General features: G+C 42.8%; 1 protein-coding gene across 2 annotated transcripts in view; it reads right to left on the bottom strand.

Moving 5' to 3' along the window:
• Positions 1-20,032, bottom strand: part of BRSK2 (BR serine/threonine kinase 2) — a 310,775-nt gene that overhangs the window by 94,814 nt on the left and 195,929 nt on the right. For both annotated transcript variants that reach the window (XM_084263965.1, XM_084263966.1), the window contains exon 3: positions 9,419-9,504. In XM_084263965.1, coding sequence (XP_084120091.1) covers positions 9,419-9,504 — 86 coding nt within the window. The remainder of the gene's footprint in view (positions 1-9,418; positions 9,505-20,032) is intronic.

Raw genomic sequence — 20,032 nt, 5'->3', positions numbered from 1 at the left:
TGCACACTACCTGCTGTGATAAGAGAGGGGGGTTATACTAGGACAAAAGATTCTGTAAGAGCACTTAGTTCTTACATCTTAGATGTTCCACACACACACAAATTCTCTTGCATCCACCTGAGAGAAGCACTAAAAGTATTAACTTGCAGTTCTTTACTGATAGGGAACCGTGAAGAAGTGTGACTTGCCCATGGTTACAGTCATCCAGTATCAGAACTGGGATTAGCACCTGTGGTCCCTTTTGCCTTCTACTCTATGTTGTCCCCATCATCAATTTCCTCTCTGCTTGCTAGTATACTTGAAAAGCAAGAAAACATCAGGCTGATTTGACTCAATATGAAGCCAAGTGCATGTGGAGTCTAGTTCTCCTCACTAGATATATTCTTTAAGAGGTTTCAAAAATTTTCATATGCCACAGCTTGCCTTCATAAAGACACCAAGTTCCACGTCTTGGAAGACAGCTCACGTCCCTGTTACAAGCCACCTCCATTCTCTCTTTTTTTTAATACTGTATTTAATATGACTCAGCTGTCTTCCCTTCTACATACCTTGAATCCCCTTCTGTAACCAATCCAGGATCTCTTCCTTGGCCTTTCAGGCTGACTTCCATCTCCAGCCTCCAAAGCCAGGTTCTACCATCCACTTGTTAAATATTCAAGTGAACAATTCTGTGCTCTCACAACACACCCCTACACTTGAAGAGCATCATTGTTAATGCCAGAGTTACATCATTATTTTTCTCCAGCCTCTTCCCAGAGAGGTTGTGGAGTCTCCATCTCAGGAGATATTCAAAACCTGCCTGGACACTGTCCTGTGCAGCCTGCTCTAGGTGGTCCTGTTCTGGCAGGAGGGGTTGGACTAAATGATCTCCAGAGGTGCCTTCCAACCTCTATCATTTTGTGATTCTGTGATTATTCTTTGCTGTGATGCTTGACAACACCTTGGACTTCCCCATCACAGGTTTCCCAACCGTTGCTTTGTGTTTTGGATTGTGAACTGACTACGGCTCTGCTTTTGTCCCATTCTTGTCACGTGCTGGCACAGCAAGGTCTTATCCATGACAAGACTGCCTTTGCACTACATTGCTATGAAGACATCACTTAAAACAGCAACAAGGACACTTTTGGTGAAGATTTCTCCTTCCCATCTGGTGGACTATGCTACAACCTACTAAAGGCTGCCTTTGCCCAAGCCTTGGAGCTTGGAGGTATATCTCACAGAGCTCTCACTGAAGCAAGGCAGCTGCATGCCACCTCCAAATCTCCAAATTAGGACTGTAACAAAAGAAACAGGCTGGCTCTGAGCAATGTCTGGAAAAATGCTGTTAAAAAAGACTAACTTGCACATTGAACACTGGGGCCATCCATTATCAGATAGTTATGGCAAAAAAAGAAAAGAAAAAATCCCCCGAATCAAAAACCAAACAGACCAATTATGATCTGTAAAGAATGAAAAGCTGTCTTTAAGCCATTAGCAAGAATGGTGTGAAATACTAAAATTCTTGCCAGATAGGATTGCCCACAGTGGCCCATCACTATATATCCCAGTGTGGGTATGCAGCTCCTGTTTTCTCAGTCTTGTAGATTAAAACAATTTACGAGACATTCACAGCTATATAAATTAGGTCCTCTGGGGCAATAAAAATGTATTTATTATTATAAGAGCATTAAATGGATAGAGATATTTAGATGAAAGCTCATACTGAAACTCAAAGTATTTCAGGTAAGTATTATAAATGCAAAAAATAAAGATTAACAAGAAATACTCTCTGGTGCTCTAGAAGTGGTAGTCAATTCACACAGCTTCTTGTTTTGGGCAGGGAACAGGTTTGTTCATCATGCATTTAGCTGTCTGTTAGGGAATCAGTTAAGAATCCAATTTTTATTATATTGTTCATGTATGATGCACACCCTGCTTAAACCTAAACAAGTGGGTTGGTCTTCTACATAAACCAGAATGTAACACTGGGTTTCATCACACACCACTGGATGATGTTCTAGGACTTCTACTATGCCAGAAGTTAGAATGGATATTCATGTGGCACTGGCTAGCTTTTAAGGTACACAACTTTAGGCACATACTTCAGCAAGACACAAAACTGAGATACAGTCATATAGAAAGCAATACACAGAAAGACAAGAAAAATTAGAAGCAAGAGTCCCTGCTTGCTGCTTCTATACTCGAGAGTTTACCATTTTGTGATGCCTATGGATGAGACGTTTCATGAAATGACCTACTCAGAAGCTCAATTGCTTCATTTTATCACTTAATAATTGACTATTATATGAAAATCATTAACATAATCCTGAAACTGGGGAACGTGCATGAATCAAGACATGGAGTTCGTGTAATTGTTTAATCAATTACCAAGGCCAGGGACACAAGTCAGGTAGGAATCTCCTTTAGACAGATAGATCTTTAGGTCTTTTCTGTACCCATGTTTATTAGTGCCCACATCTGTAAAAACCTCTTGAATTTTGACCCCAGAATCAAACACAAATGGAAATGGCTGTACCACAAATGGCATGTGCTAGGCACTGCCACCAATCATATACAGAATGGTTGGGGTTGGAAGGGAACTCAAAGATCATGTAGTTCCAACCCCTCTGCCATGGGGATGGACACCCTCCACTAGGTAAGGCTGCCCAAAACCTCATCCAACCTGGCCTTAAACACTTCCAGGGATGGAGCTTTCACAACCTCTGTGTGAAACCTGTTGCAGTGCCTTACCACCCTCATAGCAAAGAATTTCTTCCTAACATCTAAACTAAGCCTCCCCTCTTTCAGCTTGAAGCCATTACCCCTTGTCCTACCACTACACTCCCTGATGAATGGTTCCTCTCCCACTTTCTTGTAGGACCCCTTTAAATATTGGTAGGCCATAATTAGGTGTCCCCAGAGCCTTCTCTTCTCCAGGCTGAACAAGCCCCATTCTCTCAGCCTGTCCTTGTACGAAAGGTGTTTCAATCCCCGATCATCTTCGTGTCCCTCTCTGGACTCACTCCAACAGCTCTATGTCTTTGAACCATCTCACAGTAACTCACAATCCCTGGCACATTATTCATGAGAAACTAACTACTCCTTTTGACAAATTCAGCTAAGAGCTAGAAAACTCATTACATTTCAAAGCTCTGCCGAACCAGTAAGGGATATGTCTGCAATGGCAGCCTGCCAAAGAAAAGCCTCTAGAAGAAAAAACTCCTGGCATTTCTTCTTCTATGCTACCACCCTACTTGCAGAACGTCCTTGAATACATATATATGAATGGACATATATGTAGTAGGGAAGAGGTTAAAAGCTGCTCAGCCCAGATTGACATGCTGTAGTTCTTTGACAGCTTTTTCACTGCACTGTTTTCTATTGATTAAATAATCTCTATCAGATATTAAGCCCCTTGTTATTGGTGCAGTCTATAAATTATTCAGAAGTTGTATAAATTCTTATGGCAGGCATGAATTTTTAAACCCTGATTTGGCACCAGGCCAGGATCTCTGGTTTTTTTTATTTATTTTTTTCTCTCCTGCAAGGAAATGTGCATACATTACTTTTTTTTTCCCCCATAAAGACAATTTCAAGTCTGTTTGTCTGAGTGGAGGTTGTGCTTGATTTCTCATTACATTTGGACATGATCAGGTTGTGGCTTTTTGGGAAAAGAGAGGTAGTAGGACATTACACTGTTGTGCTCTGTACTTTTGATTTACTGTGGATGAAAGGTGCTTTGAGAGTTGCCTTCACGGTGTGTAGTCATGCACACCAAGGAACTGCAGCAGCCATCCTGTTCGGACACACAATCTCTAATGGATCCACCCAGAGAGATCCTCAGCTCAGGGCAAGCAGAGCTGAGACAAAACCCATCAGCTCACTGCTGTGGTTCTCCTACTGATCATATACTTTTTGGTGTTATTCTTCAGAGCTAAGTGGCCTTCCCTTTAACAACTAGGGCTCAGATACACAGAATGTGTTACCTTCGCTCATATCACAGGATTGCTACAGTATGGACCTGTTCTCTCACAAGCCAAGCATCATGGCATGGATGGTATCCAAGCGCATGTGCCAGACAGTGAGCAGAAGATACAGCCAGGCTTTTGGGTAGAGCTTATTTAGACCATGCTGCACAGAGTGTAGTATTAATCATCAGCACCAGCTCTGTGCAAGCCCTGATTTGTGCCAGGCTGGCATCCCTCCTGCAAGTGGTGACACCTATCCTCGGCACAGCATGCCCACCCCTTCCCCTGGCCTCTCGCCAGCCCCTTATTGCCAGGGCCACCCTTGAGTCAATACGTCACGTGCTCTGGCTCCCTGGTTTTCCTTTGGCTACACACACGTGTGGTTCACAACAGTACTGAAACAAGTCAACAGGAGAAGTGAAGGGGTCAAAGTAGCTGGTTATGAGTATTTCTCCTGATTGTATTCAAGGCTCAGGTGGAACATCATTTTGTCTTCTAACTCTGTTCTATTTTCTTTTCCTGTATCCACAGCACCTGACACCCCACAGCCAGATTACCAAGGCGCACACCTACAACAAAATGAATTTTCAACGCCCTCCTTCTGACTTCGGACAGTTTTCTCCACAGATGGATTGAATGTCAAAGACCTGGGCTACCAACAACAGAAGAACATGTGGAACCCTTTTTTCTTTCTCGTATCCTCTGGCACCTCACAATTAGTTTTCAACAAAAATAAACAGAATTACAGGAAAACCCTGCAGGAAAGGACTAGCAGCACGATTGCCTCTGCTGACAGCACCAGCGTTGTGAGTCTTTGACTCCTGCTGTCAGCTGATTTTGTAGAAGCCAGAAACACGAGATGGGCACCAGTAGGAGGATATTTTGATTTTGTTGTCTGGCTCCTTGGGAAGCACCTTTACCTCTGAAATCAGGATGTGGTGTGTTGTGTACATTACAATGAGGCTTGGGCACTTGCCCAGTGGTAGCACAGTGCTGCTGAATGATGAGAAAGGGACTTGTGCTCGGAAAAAGAGTGGATGGATGCGTGGTGCATTCTGATGTCCACTCCTCAAAACAGATGTTTATTTAAAATGCTGATAGAGTTGGACAACATAGAGGTTTTAAATAAATGCTCCCAGAAAATTTGAGTATTTGAGCTCTGAAGTATGATATTTTGAAAAGAATCAATATAAAGCTATACTTATATATACAGGTATCTTTATGCACCTATAAATAGAAACGTACAGACCTATATACACAGACATTGGTGTAAAGTGAATTGAGGAATACTATTATAAACATCTGAAAGTAAAGGGCATGGAGTGGTCGTAGGATATCTTTATTCTGTCTTATCTCCACTCCCTGCCAAACGCCTGATAATTTAAACTAAATAGCTAATCAAATGAGATCAAACGGATAATGCCACCCCTGTTGGGAGTTCTGCGGCAAAACTGCGTCTGTCAGCTTTATCCCCTTTGGAAAGGGAAGGTCCATCTCCTGTGGACTACATGATGGCACTTAGGTTGCCATGCTAACGGCTCCTCCAACAGTGGGACAATTGCTTTTCTAAGATCAAAAGGAAAGCTGAATTTACTGCATACAACGCAGTAAATGTACATATCAGAGAATGAAGAATAAAGCATAAGATTGCTTCCTAGAAAAAGTCCGAGCCAATCACTTCACTTATGAAAGACTGGGCTTTGCATGTTTCCTCTTATTTAATCCTCAACAAATCTCCTAATGAGAAATTCCTGCTCATTCTATGAATCATTCTATGATTCTATGATTCATTTACAGTGGTAGTGCTGCTAACAGTCTACAAACCCTGTCTTCCTCTCCAGTTGCTACACAAACTGTATCTAGGTCCAGTTCAGGGAAAACCTTTTCTTCCCAGACTCATACAGTTCATTTGCAACTCAGAAACCATATGACTAAAGGAGTGTTTCCCCCTCCGATATGCCTTGCACAACACACCAAAACTTTATTAGCTTCACTATTGCCTTGCACATTCCCTTAGTTTATTTACATCTCCCTAAAATTCCTCTGTGTCTGAACTGGGTTAGTTAAAATGACTGGTGCACACACAAATTCCAGTAGTTCACTGATTTTTCCCCATTATGAACTAACAATATAAGTTTTTAAACATCTGGGCTTACCCCATACCAGGTTACTTTAACTCATTCTTGATCTTTAAAATGGATGATGCCCCCTTCCTGGTTGTTTTCTCTGTTAATATTATCTGATGGGAGAGAGGGAGGCAGAGATTGTCTATACCTTTTTCTAAGTTACCTATGACCGTGGACTCCAAATCTTGCTCCAAGGCCGCCAGCATGATCATACAACAAATACAAAATAATTCAACTGCCAGTAAGATTGCTGGTTTAGCCAACATAATGTATGTCTGAGGTGGTTTATCAGCACACATACAGAGAGACACTGTGTAGCTGTGTTTCCCCTATGCATCTAGAACTGTAGTCCATGGTCTTACTAAATAAGACAACTCAAAATGCTGGATAAAGAGCTGGAAGTCTCAGAGCTCACAGGCATCTCCATCTCTCCAACCACCTTGGTTAAAAAAACCACCAAAACAAAAAGAAGATGACTACTAGGCTAACACACATATATTCACACATTTTTATGATTATTTTTTAAAGCTAATTTTCAGTGTTAAATAAACTGTGGAAAAAGGATTTGATTCATGGTTGCATTAGGAATCTACTCAACCAAAGCCCCTTGTCAGAAATTAAATCATAAACCAAAAGTCAAACATGATTTGTGAAATTAACATTTATCGAGGAAATACTCCCCAGTGCTGCATCGTGATTAGTCTCTGGCATCTGAAATATCACCCATAATTCACAAACTCCTCTGAAACCATGCTACTACCGTTGCTGCTGAGATGGCATACGTGATGGAAAGGTGCTGCCACAACCAGAGAGCAATCCCTTTTTTGATGCTGGTGAGAATTAGAGGTCACTGTGTCTTATTATTTGGAATAACATGCATAGACACTTCTCAGCCCCCACACACTTGTAACACTTCACCCCTCCACAGGCACTCTCTCCCACCTCTTCGATTTATCCAAGAACACGGCTGATTCTAATTTTAAACACGGAGTTTGGCAGTAGCTCTGCATTGTGCCCTTTCTTTAAAATAGTGACTAATAAAAAATGAAATGTAATTAACAATCATTGGTGCTTTCACAACATCAGTGTCTTTCAGCAGAGGGATGCAGTGCCTTTGTGGGGAGATGTGAACAGATCAGTCCTACAGGAAGAGGAGTTACAGCACAAAGAAGACCTAGTGACTGTTGAAGGCTAAATGGTCACTGGCACAGTGACATTTTTTTTTCAGAAGCCAGGATATCCAGATGTATCTTAAAGATATAGGATGCTTCCCTTTTTAAGGTGATTTTCAGCAGGAAGATATTTTCCTGCCAAGGAATGCAGTAATTTTTTTTTGTATCTTGGTGCTTTGAGCACTAGGTCTTCCTCACACAGAGCAAAATAGCCTCAGTCTTTTGAAGTAAAGCAGGAGACCTCAGCTCAGCTGCTGGCTTCACAGGCATTCAGAGCAAGAAGAAAGTTTTGGCACCTCTACAACCCATCCTGGCACTCCAAGTGATGCTCATGGCCTTTCTTCTTCATGTACTCACATATGGTTTCCATCAATTAGGTATACCATACCTTCCTGGAATATACCAGCTCTGTGCTGTGTTTATGCAAGTGCACATGTGCTTATTGTGTGTACACCTGAGATTACACAATGTACAATAAGCATCACAAAGAAGAATATTCTGTCTCTCTTAACCCAAAGAAATCCTGAGGCCTCATCCTACCTCCCTTTAAACCAGTATACAAGGGAACGTACTCTTACAAATGGTGCCTCTGTTTTCAGGATCAAAGGAGAACTTACTGGCTGTAAAGCCTCATTTCTCTTTACTACCCTTCTCATGCATGCAGAGCAGGTTGTGTTAGATCTGGGCCTCTGTCCTCAGCTGGGGCAAACTGGGCTTAATGGAGCCATGACCATTTATGCCACTGAGGATAGAGCACTCAGGCATGCAGCTGAGAGACCACCTGAGCCAGCCTCCAGCCAGCGCCTGCACATACTCGCTCTGGCAACTGCATTTCACCACGGATGGCAGGCTCTGCCCCAGAGGAGGATGGGGGATCCAAAAGAAATTACTGCCTGCTCTACTAAGCTAACCCTTAGGCACAGAGGTCTCGGTCCTTGGAACAGGAATTCATTGCTCCAGTAACAAGACTGACTGAATAGTCCATGAGGGATTGTTACCTCCATTCAACACACTTCCTTTGGGTAAACAGTCATTCCCTTCTTGTGTTGTGACATTAAGGAGAGGTCGCCAACGGACGGTGGTTTTTAAAAATAGTTGGGGATTTTTGTTTCTTTTAACTACTCTCTTCTACTTGCAATAACCTGTTAAAAAGCTGAAAGTAACAGTGAGTTCCCTACTGGTTTGCCCTTTTCCATTTGGAGAACATTGATTTTTTTTTTCCTGTTGTGCCAAGATTAATGTGGCCTGTTTGTTTGACAACAGATTCAACATATCTAGTGCCCTGTCAAGCTAAAATGACTCTGTCTGTGGACAACGTCCCTGTTTGGCACTGGCAATGATCTGAAAAAAAGGCAAGGGAAAAAAAAAGGTTTTTTCTAATTAACTATTACTGCAGAACCATCAGGAGATTTCAGCAGCCCTTACAACTAAAAATTGTTATTGATGAGACAAATTTAAAATACTGTTAGTGAGACTCAAGGGTTTGAATGAAAACTACGAGGAAAGGGAAGTTAACTAAATTATCCACTATAACAGTCTGTTACAGTTTTGATTCAAAATGGTTCCAGGTGCAAACCTTCCTCCCCTCTTGCTGTTTGACAGAAAATGTTGGCTTGTCCTCTCTCCCCCATTTTAACTAGGTAAAGAAACAGCATTTAAATAAAGTACAGAGAAAAAGGGACTTTTTACAAGGGCATGTAGTGATAGGATCAGGGTCAGTGGCTTTAAGGACAAGGAGGGCAGATTTAGTTTAGACATAATGAAGAAATTCTTTACTTTGAGGATGGTGAGACACAGGAACATGTTGCCTAGAGAGGCTTTAGATGTCCTTTCTCTGGGAGTGTTCAAGGCCAGGTTGGATGGGGCTGTGGGCAACCTGGTCTAGTGGAGGGTGTCCCTGCCCATGACAGGGGTGGGTTGTACTAGATAATCTTTGAAATCCCTTCCAACTCAAACCATTCTATGATTCTATGATAAGAAAATGAGAAAAGCAAAGGAAAGGAGGAATGTTTTTTCCTCATTCGAGTACCAGACATCACACAGACAATAGCTGAAGGTGAAAACTCACCTGCTCTATTTTTTCAGAAATGTTAACAACTTCCAAAATCCTCATCTCCCTCCCTTCCTACCTCCTTCCCTTCCCCTTCCTCCAGCAAAAGCCAGTAATACCTACAAATATTTTTTATTTTCGTAAACATCATGCAGCTTTAAAACGTGGGGATGTTCTATCAACTTCAGGATGGCTATTTCCCGCTCCACCTGGAAGAAACAAAAAGAAATAGAGAAGATTAGAAGCTTGGTCTTAGAATACATTAGATATCGTCACACGTTTTCTTCTCATTTACTCATTTTCCACTCTTTATATGCAGAGGATATGGCAATTTATAACAATGTATCATATTTAGCAGTCTTATAATTTAAGAAAAATGAAATTTATTCACCCTTGGCACTCCCTGCCCTGCAGAACAGAAAACCAGGAAAATTTCAAGGTAGAAAGAAGTGTCCCAAATCTACCAAAGGGAATTAGCTGTAGGAGTTATATATGCCTTCAAGACTGTTCCAAAGCCAATGACGTGTTGTTAAAGTATAGAAACTCAAAGATGTCACTTATGGCTCTCCTGACCACTCCCAGGCACAGGGGTGACCATGCTGCACTATGTATTGCACAAGGTAATAATAAGTAATAATAATTAACATTAGAAATCACTACCCTGAAGACATGGCAGTGCATGCAGGGGTGATAAAGAGTGGAAGACAGACAGCAAAGTGATTTTATAGCTGCAGAACTGAGGCACAGAAAGGGAAGGAAATGTAAGAAGTAAAAGGCACAACAGGAAATTAAACCAAATTACTGGAGATGCAGCGTTCAGAGCCTTAAGTGTACAACTGTGCTTTCTCTCAATGCCCAATCTGTCCAAGCACGGCTACTTCTATGAGCGTATCTTCAACATGGAGTTAACAAGTTGTGACTAAGTCCCTATAATTAGCGCAATCCCAGTTCTCACCCAAAATTCCTATCATGACTGCCATGGTGCTTTTAACTTGAATTTACTAAGGGTATTCATTAGAGATGGAGTCAGTGCAATTCCTCAGCTGCTGGCAAAATTGCTCTGTGCTGCTCGAAGCCACACTGTAACTGCTCTGATTTGACCTAGGCTAACTTGAAGGGAATTAATGTAGCACTGTGGAGACTGTAGATTACTGAAATAAACTGCAACGAGACAGTCTAAAAATTGCACAGTAGGGCATGACAAATTTCTAGGAATTCACAAAGGCAGGAAAAAGACCTAAAGAAGCAAAACCAGGGACAAATAGGTAGGCTTTTTTTTTTTTTTTTTTTTTTCCCAGTCCTTCAAATAACTGACTGTCCTGGAGCTGCTAAGCTAACAAAAAAATAAACTACAAAACCATCCCTGAACATCTCCTTTGCAAGGATCAGACAAGCAATTAGGAACTTGCCCCAGTATACTTCTAGTTCTGATGTCCTTTAATTTCCTGAGCTATCATCCTCTGCTAAGCCTGAATACAGACAACTTTCCCTGAATGCCAGCAAGATACTCAGCAGGAAATGAGAAAGTGTTAGTTTTCCAGCACTGTGCAAAGGAGGAGGACTTCCCAGCATGCTGGCTGTCACTACAGGTCTCTCTTCCTCTACATCACCACACAAAAACAGCAAAAGCAACTCTCATCCCACATCACCCTTGACATTCCTCACATTTGGGGGTTGGACTCGATGATCACCTGAGGTCCCTTCCAACCCCTACAATTCTGTGGTATCAGGATAGAGGAAAGGGTGTTTGTACATGTGTCAGTCTTAGTCTTTCAAAGACACTTGATCCTGTCTGCAGAGTCAAAAGTCATCTGACATTTGGGATCTCTAGAAACAACTCCTTCAGAGAAGGGAGGGAAAAGTGTATGAGGAAGCTCTAATGGAACTAAATGCATCTGTGCGTGTGCATGTAAACATGTACATACTCAGTTTGGCACCGCCAGAACTTCTGTGAATTAATTGATACACAGTAGTTGATGATGACAGCTCTGTAGGTGTAACTTACTCATGACCAGCACTTGAAAGCTGCTCACACAAATAGGAAATGAAAGTTGGGTAGATTTCAACCATACAGCTATTCCACCAAAGAAACAGGGGGAGAAACGGTTTATTCCTTTTTTGTCTCATCTTCAGAAAGACTTGTTACTCCTTTCTCTTACATGGCATGCACTGATATTTGCAGAGGGCTTGTTCAGCCTTATAATTGATAAAGTTGGATTTTCTTCAAGAATGAGAAGAAACAAAATGGAAGAAGCACCCGTTCCCATAATATATTTCCAGTTGTATTGAGGTTCACCATCAGCACCACAAATGCTCAGGAACTGGAACTCCAAAAAAGTTCCCTTTGGAAGAGGGGCACCTGGCATTTCATGGGCAATATGACCACTGCACTAGCTATGGCAGGGGTCATCTAAACCTGATCTCCTTCCTGCCTGTGAAAGATGAAATTCCTTACAGATGGGCTAACTGCATTGGAGATTCAACTCTGAAATAAACCCCTCTTGGCTGGTGCATTGGCAACATACGTTCAGACCAAGTGAGTCATGGATAGCAGCATCCAGCCAGGGTCCTGTGTGGTTACTGTCCTAAAGCATGAGAATAGGCAGTGATTAGAAGAGGGCATTCAGTTACAGCCCTGCGTGGTCTATGTTTAATAAGAGAAAATCCACAAATATCATTTTATGACCTACAGATTTATGCTAGGAACCATTAAAAAAACCCAACCCTAGTTGCTTTCATCATTTTAAGTGTGTGAGTGTGGAAAGTTCTGTAACTATTTTTAACTTCCTGAGAACTAAATCCTGAGAGGAAATACAGGTCTTAATTTCAACCCCAGGTATGCAGAAAGCATTCGTCTTGATGCGCTTGGCAGCATTTCACCACAGTGTATTCAGTTCAGTGGTGTGTTACACCACTCTAGCACAGGCAGCAGTCAGCTTTCCACAGTCTGCTACCTCTTCTAGCTGCAAACCAAGGACAAAACTAATCTACTCATCTCAGAAAGACTTTGTATAATCCTTTGGTGGAAAGGGACTTTATGAAGGAAAAGTGTCTTTACTGTACTTCTTACAGCCCAGGCCTTGGCCCCGTGCAGAAGAGCAAGACACTAATGGCTGTAAAAAGCAATCTGATAAATATCACCCTGAAAAATCTTATGGCAGTGTCCTGCCTCTTCTCCTTTCCGATGAAAAACAACAGTTCACAAAAACATGCAATGGACCACCTTCTCAGAATTGCTGCCGTAGTCATTACTAATGGGTGACTCTCCCAGCTCCTGTTCATTTTTTATATCCCCACAGAGAAGCCTGTAATTGATATGGGTTGAACACAGACTGTAGATCTCAATAGTGATTTTACTGATGCGCGGCTCGCTCGGGAGGAGCGAGCAGCCACCATGTCATTAGCAAAGGAGAGGTATCTGAACTCACTGCCAAAATAAAAGTGGCCTGAAATAGCACATAGCTTTGCCTTCTTCCTCAGAGCTCTGCCAGCCCTTGGCATGCCTTTTTTGCACATCCCTGTGCTTGCAAGCCACGGAGTGCTGTCCAGCTCAGAGCTGTCAAGGACAGGGGGATGGAGAAACCCTGCAGGGGTGTTTGCTTTAATGCAGATGCAATTATCAGAAAACAGGCCAAGCTCAGAATAGCCTGTCTAGGGAGGCTCAGAGTCTGTGATAAACAGGAAACATGGAGAACCATTTGCATAATAGTTAAAAGAGAAATGTAAGAAGCAAAGCTTTCTGTCACATAAACGCCGGGCCACATCACAGGGTCCCAACTATGGCCTGGGTTGACTCATACCACTGTAGGTTACTGGCGATACAGCACTCCAGCACCTTGAAGCTGGGTGAAAGCTGTGAAAGGCTGTGCAGGGCAAATGGAAATACGCTACTAACTTGTAACTTTGCAGGTGCCAATCAGAGGTTTTAAAAATCTATGCAGGTGGCTGATTTGACAGGATGCTTCTGTGATTCAGCTAATGACAAAGTGCAACAAGGGGTAATGTGACCCTTAGAGGAATAATGCAAAATTCTGGTTCCCTCTCCTCTGTCCCTGATTCTCCTTTCTCCCTCAGAGGAAGAATGGGTTTAAGTCCGTCTCACCATCACAGTCTTCACTGGCAGCAAGTGCTCTGCTCTCTTGCCTTCCGACTCACAGACAGCCGGGGTGCTAATTCACTTAGAAGTCAACAGGTCAGGCTGAGGGAGCCTTAAGGCTTCTTCAGTGATGAAGCAATTTTCCTTTTCTCTTGCATTCATTTGCTAAACAACTGGGTCACCCATTACACATGTGGTGCTATGAGAACTTGAAAAATTAAGTGGACAGCTGACTTGTACTACCCTGCTGTATTTTATCTATGACATTTGTGCAAGCACTATGAAATGGTCATTAATACCAGTGTTTCTCAAAAAAACATCTACACCCAAAAAGCTGGTGGACAGCAAATGACACTTCTCCTCAGAGGCTTTGATGTTCACAAGCAGCACACCGTGAATTTCTTTTTCTCCACTGACATCGGTAGCTCCCTTATTGCACGAACACTGGACTGAAAAGGAAGCCTGGAGCTGCAGAAGTGGCAAGGGGCAATAAAGCCTTGTAGGCTGCAAACATATTGTGCTGTTTTCCCTACACAGAGCTAAATGGTGGAGGGGGTGTAGGGATGGTAGGTTTTCATGTGAAAATCAATCTCTCCAATGTTTGCTTTGCTTTGAAGTATTTAATGAAATACTTTTCATGGCTGCCCCACACTTACTAGAAACTCAACCTGGACATGAACTTTCTCTGAGTGCAGAATTATGCAGACTCAGGATGAATATCAAAGGATGGAGAGATCTGGATGTTCATCTAACTCCTCAGGCCAGAACTCCAGTTAGAAACCTTGCACCAAAGAACCTACTTTCTCCAGTGTCTGAACTGCTGTGAAGTAATTCACATTTCCATGTGAAGAGAACAGCAAGCAGGAAGTAAATCACTGTGATAATTCACTGAGTTGGAGTGGCAAACCCAAAGGCATTGGATTGGAAGAAACTCTGGAAAATCTGCATTCCTGCTGTAACAGAAATATTCCAGGAACAGACCCTGGGCTTTTATTCATTTGCTACTTTTGCTTCCATGGGGGACTGAAAGTTAAAAATGGTAAAAATCACTGGCTTTAGTAAAGACCATGTGGGTGACCTGTTCATTCGTTCCCATAATCACAGAATAAATAGGTTACTTTTGAATTCAGAAGAGTAAAGCATTAAAGCAGAAATGGCTTTATATGACAAGTAGCCATAGGCCCAGGATATCCTGTCGGGTGACTGCTGTGGGGATATCATTGCTCCAAACAACCTTAAGACATTACCAAATCAAAACACTACAACACTGTATCAGATGCATCCTTAATTTCAATGGGAACATAAACATATAAATGGAAAAAAATCAGGTTTAAAATGATTAAACATTAAAATATCATCCTCTGCAGCTGTGAACTTAGTTGATTTTTCTCTTAAAGTGGCCTTTCATTACATTTATCCAAAACTTCTTCAGCAGGCCATTACAGAAACAAACGGAAGTTGTCCTTCTGTGGAGAGTGTTTCCTGCTGCTATTGTAACCATTAGCTTTGCATTTCTGAATATACCGTGCCAGACTCACAATGTACTGAAGTCAACAAAAGGCATCAATTGACTTAAGTGGGCTTTGAATCAGACCTTCTAATGATCATTAAGTGGTATCTGGAAGAAATCTTCTATTACACAATTTTGACTAATTAAATGCTTTAACATGAATTCAGGTCTTCTGCTAAGTACTAGTAATTACAAGAAGATTCTATAAAAAGTGGATAAAGGCAGGGGAAACTAGACTTACATCTCCACAGAATCAGGCAGCTAGACAATGCTATACAAAATACTTACAACAAACAGACAAAATTACTGGAAAGCTGAGCAATCCCTCATTTTATTGAAAGTTCTGTTATGGGCTCATTCCACAACAATTTTTGTTTGCATGCATGCTTCTCAAAGCTATTTCCCCATAAATGAAAATGAAAATAGGTATGTGTGAGAAGCAAGTGAAATGCATATTTGATGTTAAAATTTGCATGTGCAAGCTTCTATACCAGGAAGTTTTAGTAGGAAGATTTATTTTCCAGAAACTACTGTTACAACAGAATGTCAGCTTTTAGTTGCCTTTATTGAAACAAGTATTTTCCCACAGTCCCTTCAAAATTGCAACTCTATAGCTCCATTGAATTTCAAAATCTGGCATGAAGTCTGAGGATATAAGTCAGCTGAATGGATACTGTGATTATTTCCTTGGAAATCCTTTCTGCTGGTGCCAACTCACCTTCACAATAGAAGACGACTCCTGACCTGTCCTGGCATATTGATGCCAAAGTGTAGAAGAGATGGGGTTTGGATCCTACAGGTTATCTAACCATGACAAATCCTAGGCAGGAATGTCATGGTTGAACTTGGTAGTTAACTACTTGCAGTGCTCCTCAGCACTCTGCCATAGGCTACCGAGTAAATATGGCACTTGGGCTTGTCTGCAGCGTATGCTTCTTTAAGAGTCATCAGGGCTTCATGCAAGAGACACTGATGGGAGCTGACAAGAAGTGGATTTATTCATTCAGCATTTGAGATTATCTGCTGCCCGGTAGTACACAGCTAACAAGGGACTGACGTGCAAGTCTCTGCCAGCAGTCAGCAGAATTGGCCCCTTACACTGGAAGGCAAATAGCCTCCCTGTGCCTCCTGTCACCTTCGGTGAATGCCACATCCTGGCTGCCATCAGCAAGTAGTGCAGGACACAGGACACAAACCAATAGCCATCGTGCAGAAGGAATAATCTGATCTTTGACTTGCCTTTCTTTTTCTCTCCTTATCCCAGGTTTTAATGTTAGTGTGCACTGTACTTTCTTTGATCCTGTTTAATATCTTCATTGGCGACCTTGATGAGGGAACAGCATCCACCCTCAGCAAGTACACCGATGATATAAAGCTGGGAGGAGTGGCTGACACGCAGGAACACTGTGCTGCCATCCAGAGAGACCTGGACAGGCTGGAGAGCTGGGCAGGGAGAAACCAGATGAGGTTCAACAAAAGCAAGTGCAGAGTCTTGTACCTGGGGAGGAATAACCACTTGTATCAGTACAGGCTGGGGGATGACCTGCTGTGGATAAGGACCTGAAGGTCCTGGTTGATGACAGGTTGGCCATGAGCCAGCAGTGTGGCCTGGTGGCTAAGAGAGCCAATGGGATCCTGGGGTGCATCAGGAGGAGTGTGGCCAGCAGGTCAAAGGAGGTGATCCTCCCCCTCTACTCTGCCCTGGTCAGGCCCCACCTGGAGTATTGTGTCCAGTTCTGGGCTCCCTGGTATAAAAAAGACTGGGATCTCCTGGAGAGAGTCCAGAGGAGGGCTACAAAGATGATTAAGGGCCTGGAGCATCTCCCCTATAAGGAAAGGCTGATTGAGCTGGGACTGTTCAGCCTAGAGAAGACTAAGGGGGGATCTAATTAATGTCTGTAAGTATCTTAAGTATGGGATGCAGGGGAAAATGGCCAGCCCCTTTTCAGCAGTGTCTGGGGACAGGAGAAGGGGCAATGGCTGCAAGTTGGAGCACAGGAAGTTCCACACCAACATGCGGAAAAACTTTTTCACAGTGAGGGTGACAGAGCCCTGGGACAGGCTGCCCAGGGAGGTGGTGGGGTCTCCATCTCTGGAGATATCCAGGACATGTCTGGACACCTATCTGTGCAATATGAGCTAGGGAGCCTGCTGTTGGACCCGATGATCTCTCGAGGTCCCTTCTAACCCCTACGACTCTATGATTCTATAATGTTTGCACAGCTGTTTTTTTTTTTTTTTTTCCCTAGGGGGAAAAAAACCTAACTCACCTGCAACCAGCCCAGTGTTTATGAGAAACCTGCCACCCCAAATCAGTTGCTACAGCTAAGCCTGTATGAACAATATATGCTGCTCCAAAGCAGCACACTCAGTCCTCTTGTATGAGCAGCCCTCTCTGCCATGCCACTCTCAGTTCTCACTCCAAACTTAGAGTTTAGCCTGCCCAAGCAATGCTGCAGGCAGAGCTCACCTGCAGCTTTTTTCCCCTGAAAGAACCAACAAACCTATGCCTGGCTCATTTCAGGGATGTGGATGTCAAAGAACACAAGAGCAAGAAGCCCACATGCCCTGTGCAGGAGGAGCTAAGGAAAGGTGCACAATTCTCATTGTCTCCTAGTGGAAGTTACTTCTACTGAAGGTAGAAGCTATATTCAAGAACATTTAATGCCTTGTGGGCTACTATGCTCAACTATGGAAAAACACTCACTACACACAGAGGAGAAACAAGCTGCAAAATTGAGGGGTATGGAGAGCTCAAATCATCCAAGTGCAGAGCTCCTTGTATTATTTTAGACATTATAGATTTAATATGGGCAGTACCAAACACAACAATGGAATGTCTGAGCCAAAGAGTGGGTGGAGGATGCAGGAGATACTGAATCCCATTAAGGGATATTGGGTAAGCACAAAGGAGGCGGTACAGCACAGCATAACATTCTGCCAAAAATGTAGTGTGCAGCTTCTGAGAGCATTGGTTGAGGACATGATAAGGCAGAGGGGTTCCCAAGAGCATCCAGGAAAGGGACTGAGACAGTGAAGCAATGCTGACAGCACCAGGGACTGGATCCTCAAGGGAGTCCACCATCAGTAGGAAGAGAAATTTAAAAGCATAGTTTTGGAAAAACTTCAAAGCATAAGCTCTCCACCATTTCCTATGTGTCTCAGCTAGCCTCTTTCCCTCTCTTCCTTTTTTTCTCCATTAGTCACACCGGCCTTGTTTAGCTCTTTGGCATTGTCTTACACTAATGTCCTTTACACTTTCTCCCTAATTCTCTTCCAGAAGCAATCAATAGGATTGCTGTTGTTTCCTTCTCTACATCCTTCCTTAATGGCCATCTCTGGTTCCCTAGAAATAAGGCAGGTAAAAAATGCTCTAGGAGCAGGCAGAATAACTGGAGATTTGCAGAGACTGGAGGCAGAATGCCAGACTCCATCCTTGCCTTGCCCTGCTTCACAACAGGCCTAATGACATTAATAATAAAAATAATAATTATATTAATGAGTAGAAAACAGATAATGCAAATTTTATTCATTCTAGTATATTCTCCTGTCGTCACTTTTGGGTATACCTCTTGACTCTTTAGATGGATATCTGTCTCTCAGTACTTGTACATTAGGATCTTGTTTCAGCTGAGTTAATAAACTCAGGGAGATACAAATGGTTGGTATTTAGAATGGACTCTCCATCCTGATAGACCCTCACAACTGGCAGTGATGGAAGCAGCGACTGAAACAACCCACAGCTCTCCTCTGTTTCCATTTTCTAAATATGTTACTGAAGACCAACTGCACCTCCCTGAGGGACACGGTCCCAGATAAACAGCAGCATGGACCCCATCCAGCAACTGTAAAAAGGCCAAGGGCAACACAGACTCACAAAGTTCATGTTTGCACTTCCCTTTGCAATAAAGAGGGAGCCTTGTGGGGAGGCCTGGCAGCTGCAGGCAGAGGAATTAGCAGCTGACTTTCTGGAGCCAGCGGCTGCACACTCAGGAAGGCTGAGCAACCCTTCAGTCCATCTCTTCTACCACAGACCATAGACAACAGTTTCTGTCACACTGCAGCATGAACAGTAGCGCCCACCTGACATGCCCCCGCATTAGCACTTCTACGTCCATATCATCTTAAGGACACTGAGCCAAAGAACTGCTTATTCTTATCCGTGATGTTGAAATTAGTCTGTTTTGTCCATGAAATAAGTGCTCTGAGCACAGTCTGTGCCACAGGAATGCCGTTCCTTAGTGTATTTCTATAATGACATGACCATAACTGGTGTATGTCTATAATGACCTCAACCAGTATTTCAGTTCCAAACAACCCTGCCTACTCATCTATATGTGGGATTGTAACTTTTCAACTCAGACCTTAACTGCAAAGCATGTCTTTGTGTATCTTGCAAGACAGGACTGAACAGCATGGGAAATCAGCAGTGACCTCTCAATATCTTCATTCTGGACTACCTGCTTGGATCTACCCAATGGCAGATGGGTTCAAAGCCTGTTACTCTCAGCTCTCTGGTGACTCACACAGCAAAATTACCTGCATGGACTCAGCCTCAGTCCCAGGTTAGGAGTAAATTATTGTTAGGCAGTAAAGCTGTCCCCTCCTTCAACTGCTGCACATCAGTGCTGAGATATGGCACAAGCTTTCAAGATGATGCTCACCCTGATGCAACAGCTTTGTCTGTGACGCCTGCCACTTCTGCCTTCAGCATCAGGGATGCAGCAAAGATAGCAACACCGGCTGGGAGCTTTCCTTTGGGTTTTAATATGTAAAAGGATGGCTAATAAGGCAGGAATTGTAATATAAAGTAAGCAGCAGAAAAAAAAGAGGAGAGGAAGAAGAAAATTGTGTATTTTGCTTCAGTGTTGAGGCTGCCTTTGCTCACTCCCTGTCTCTCCTCAGGTTCAGCTTGCAACAGAAGACATTACAGCAAGACTTGTACTCCCCTCAGTGAAGACAACATCTTCCTCTGTTTTGTACAAGCAACAGAAGCAGCAGAAAACTAGTCAATTGCTGCCATCAGCATCCAGGATCTCTCACAGCTGGAAGTTAAGAGATCAAAGACGGCAATGAAGGAACATTTTGTTTCTCAGTTATTTTATCTCTGCTCTTCTCATATCCTTCCCAT

Source organism: Gallinula chloropus, assembly GCF_964237585.1.
Source record: "Gallinula chloropus genome assembly, chromosome: 4".
Lineage (NCBI taxonomy): Eukaryota > Metazoa > Chordata > Aves > Gruiformes > Rallidae > Gallinula > Gallinula chloropus.
The sequence above is the reverse complement of the archived record's forward strand: the minus strand, read 5'-3'. Positions and strand labels throughout refer to the sequence as shown.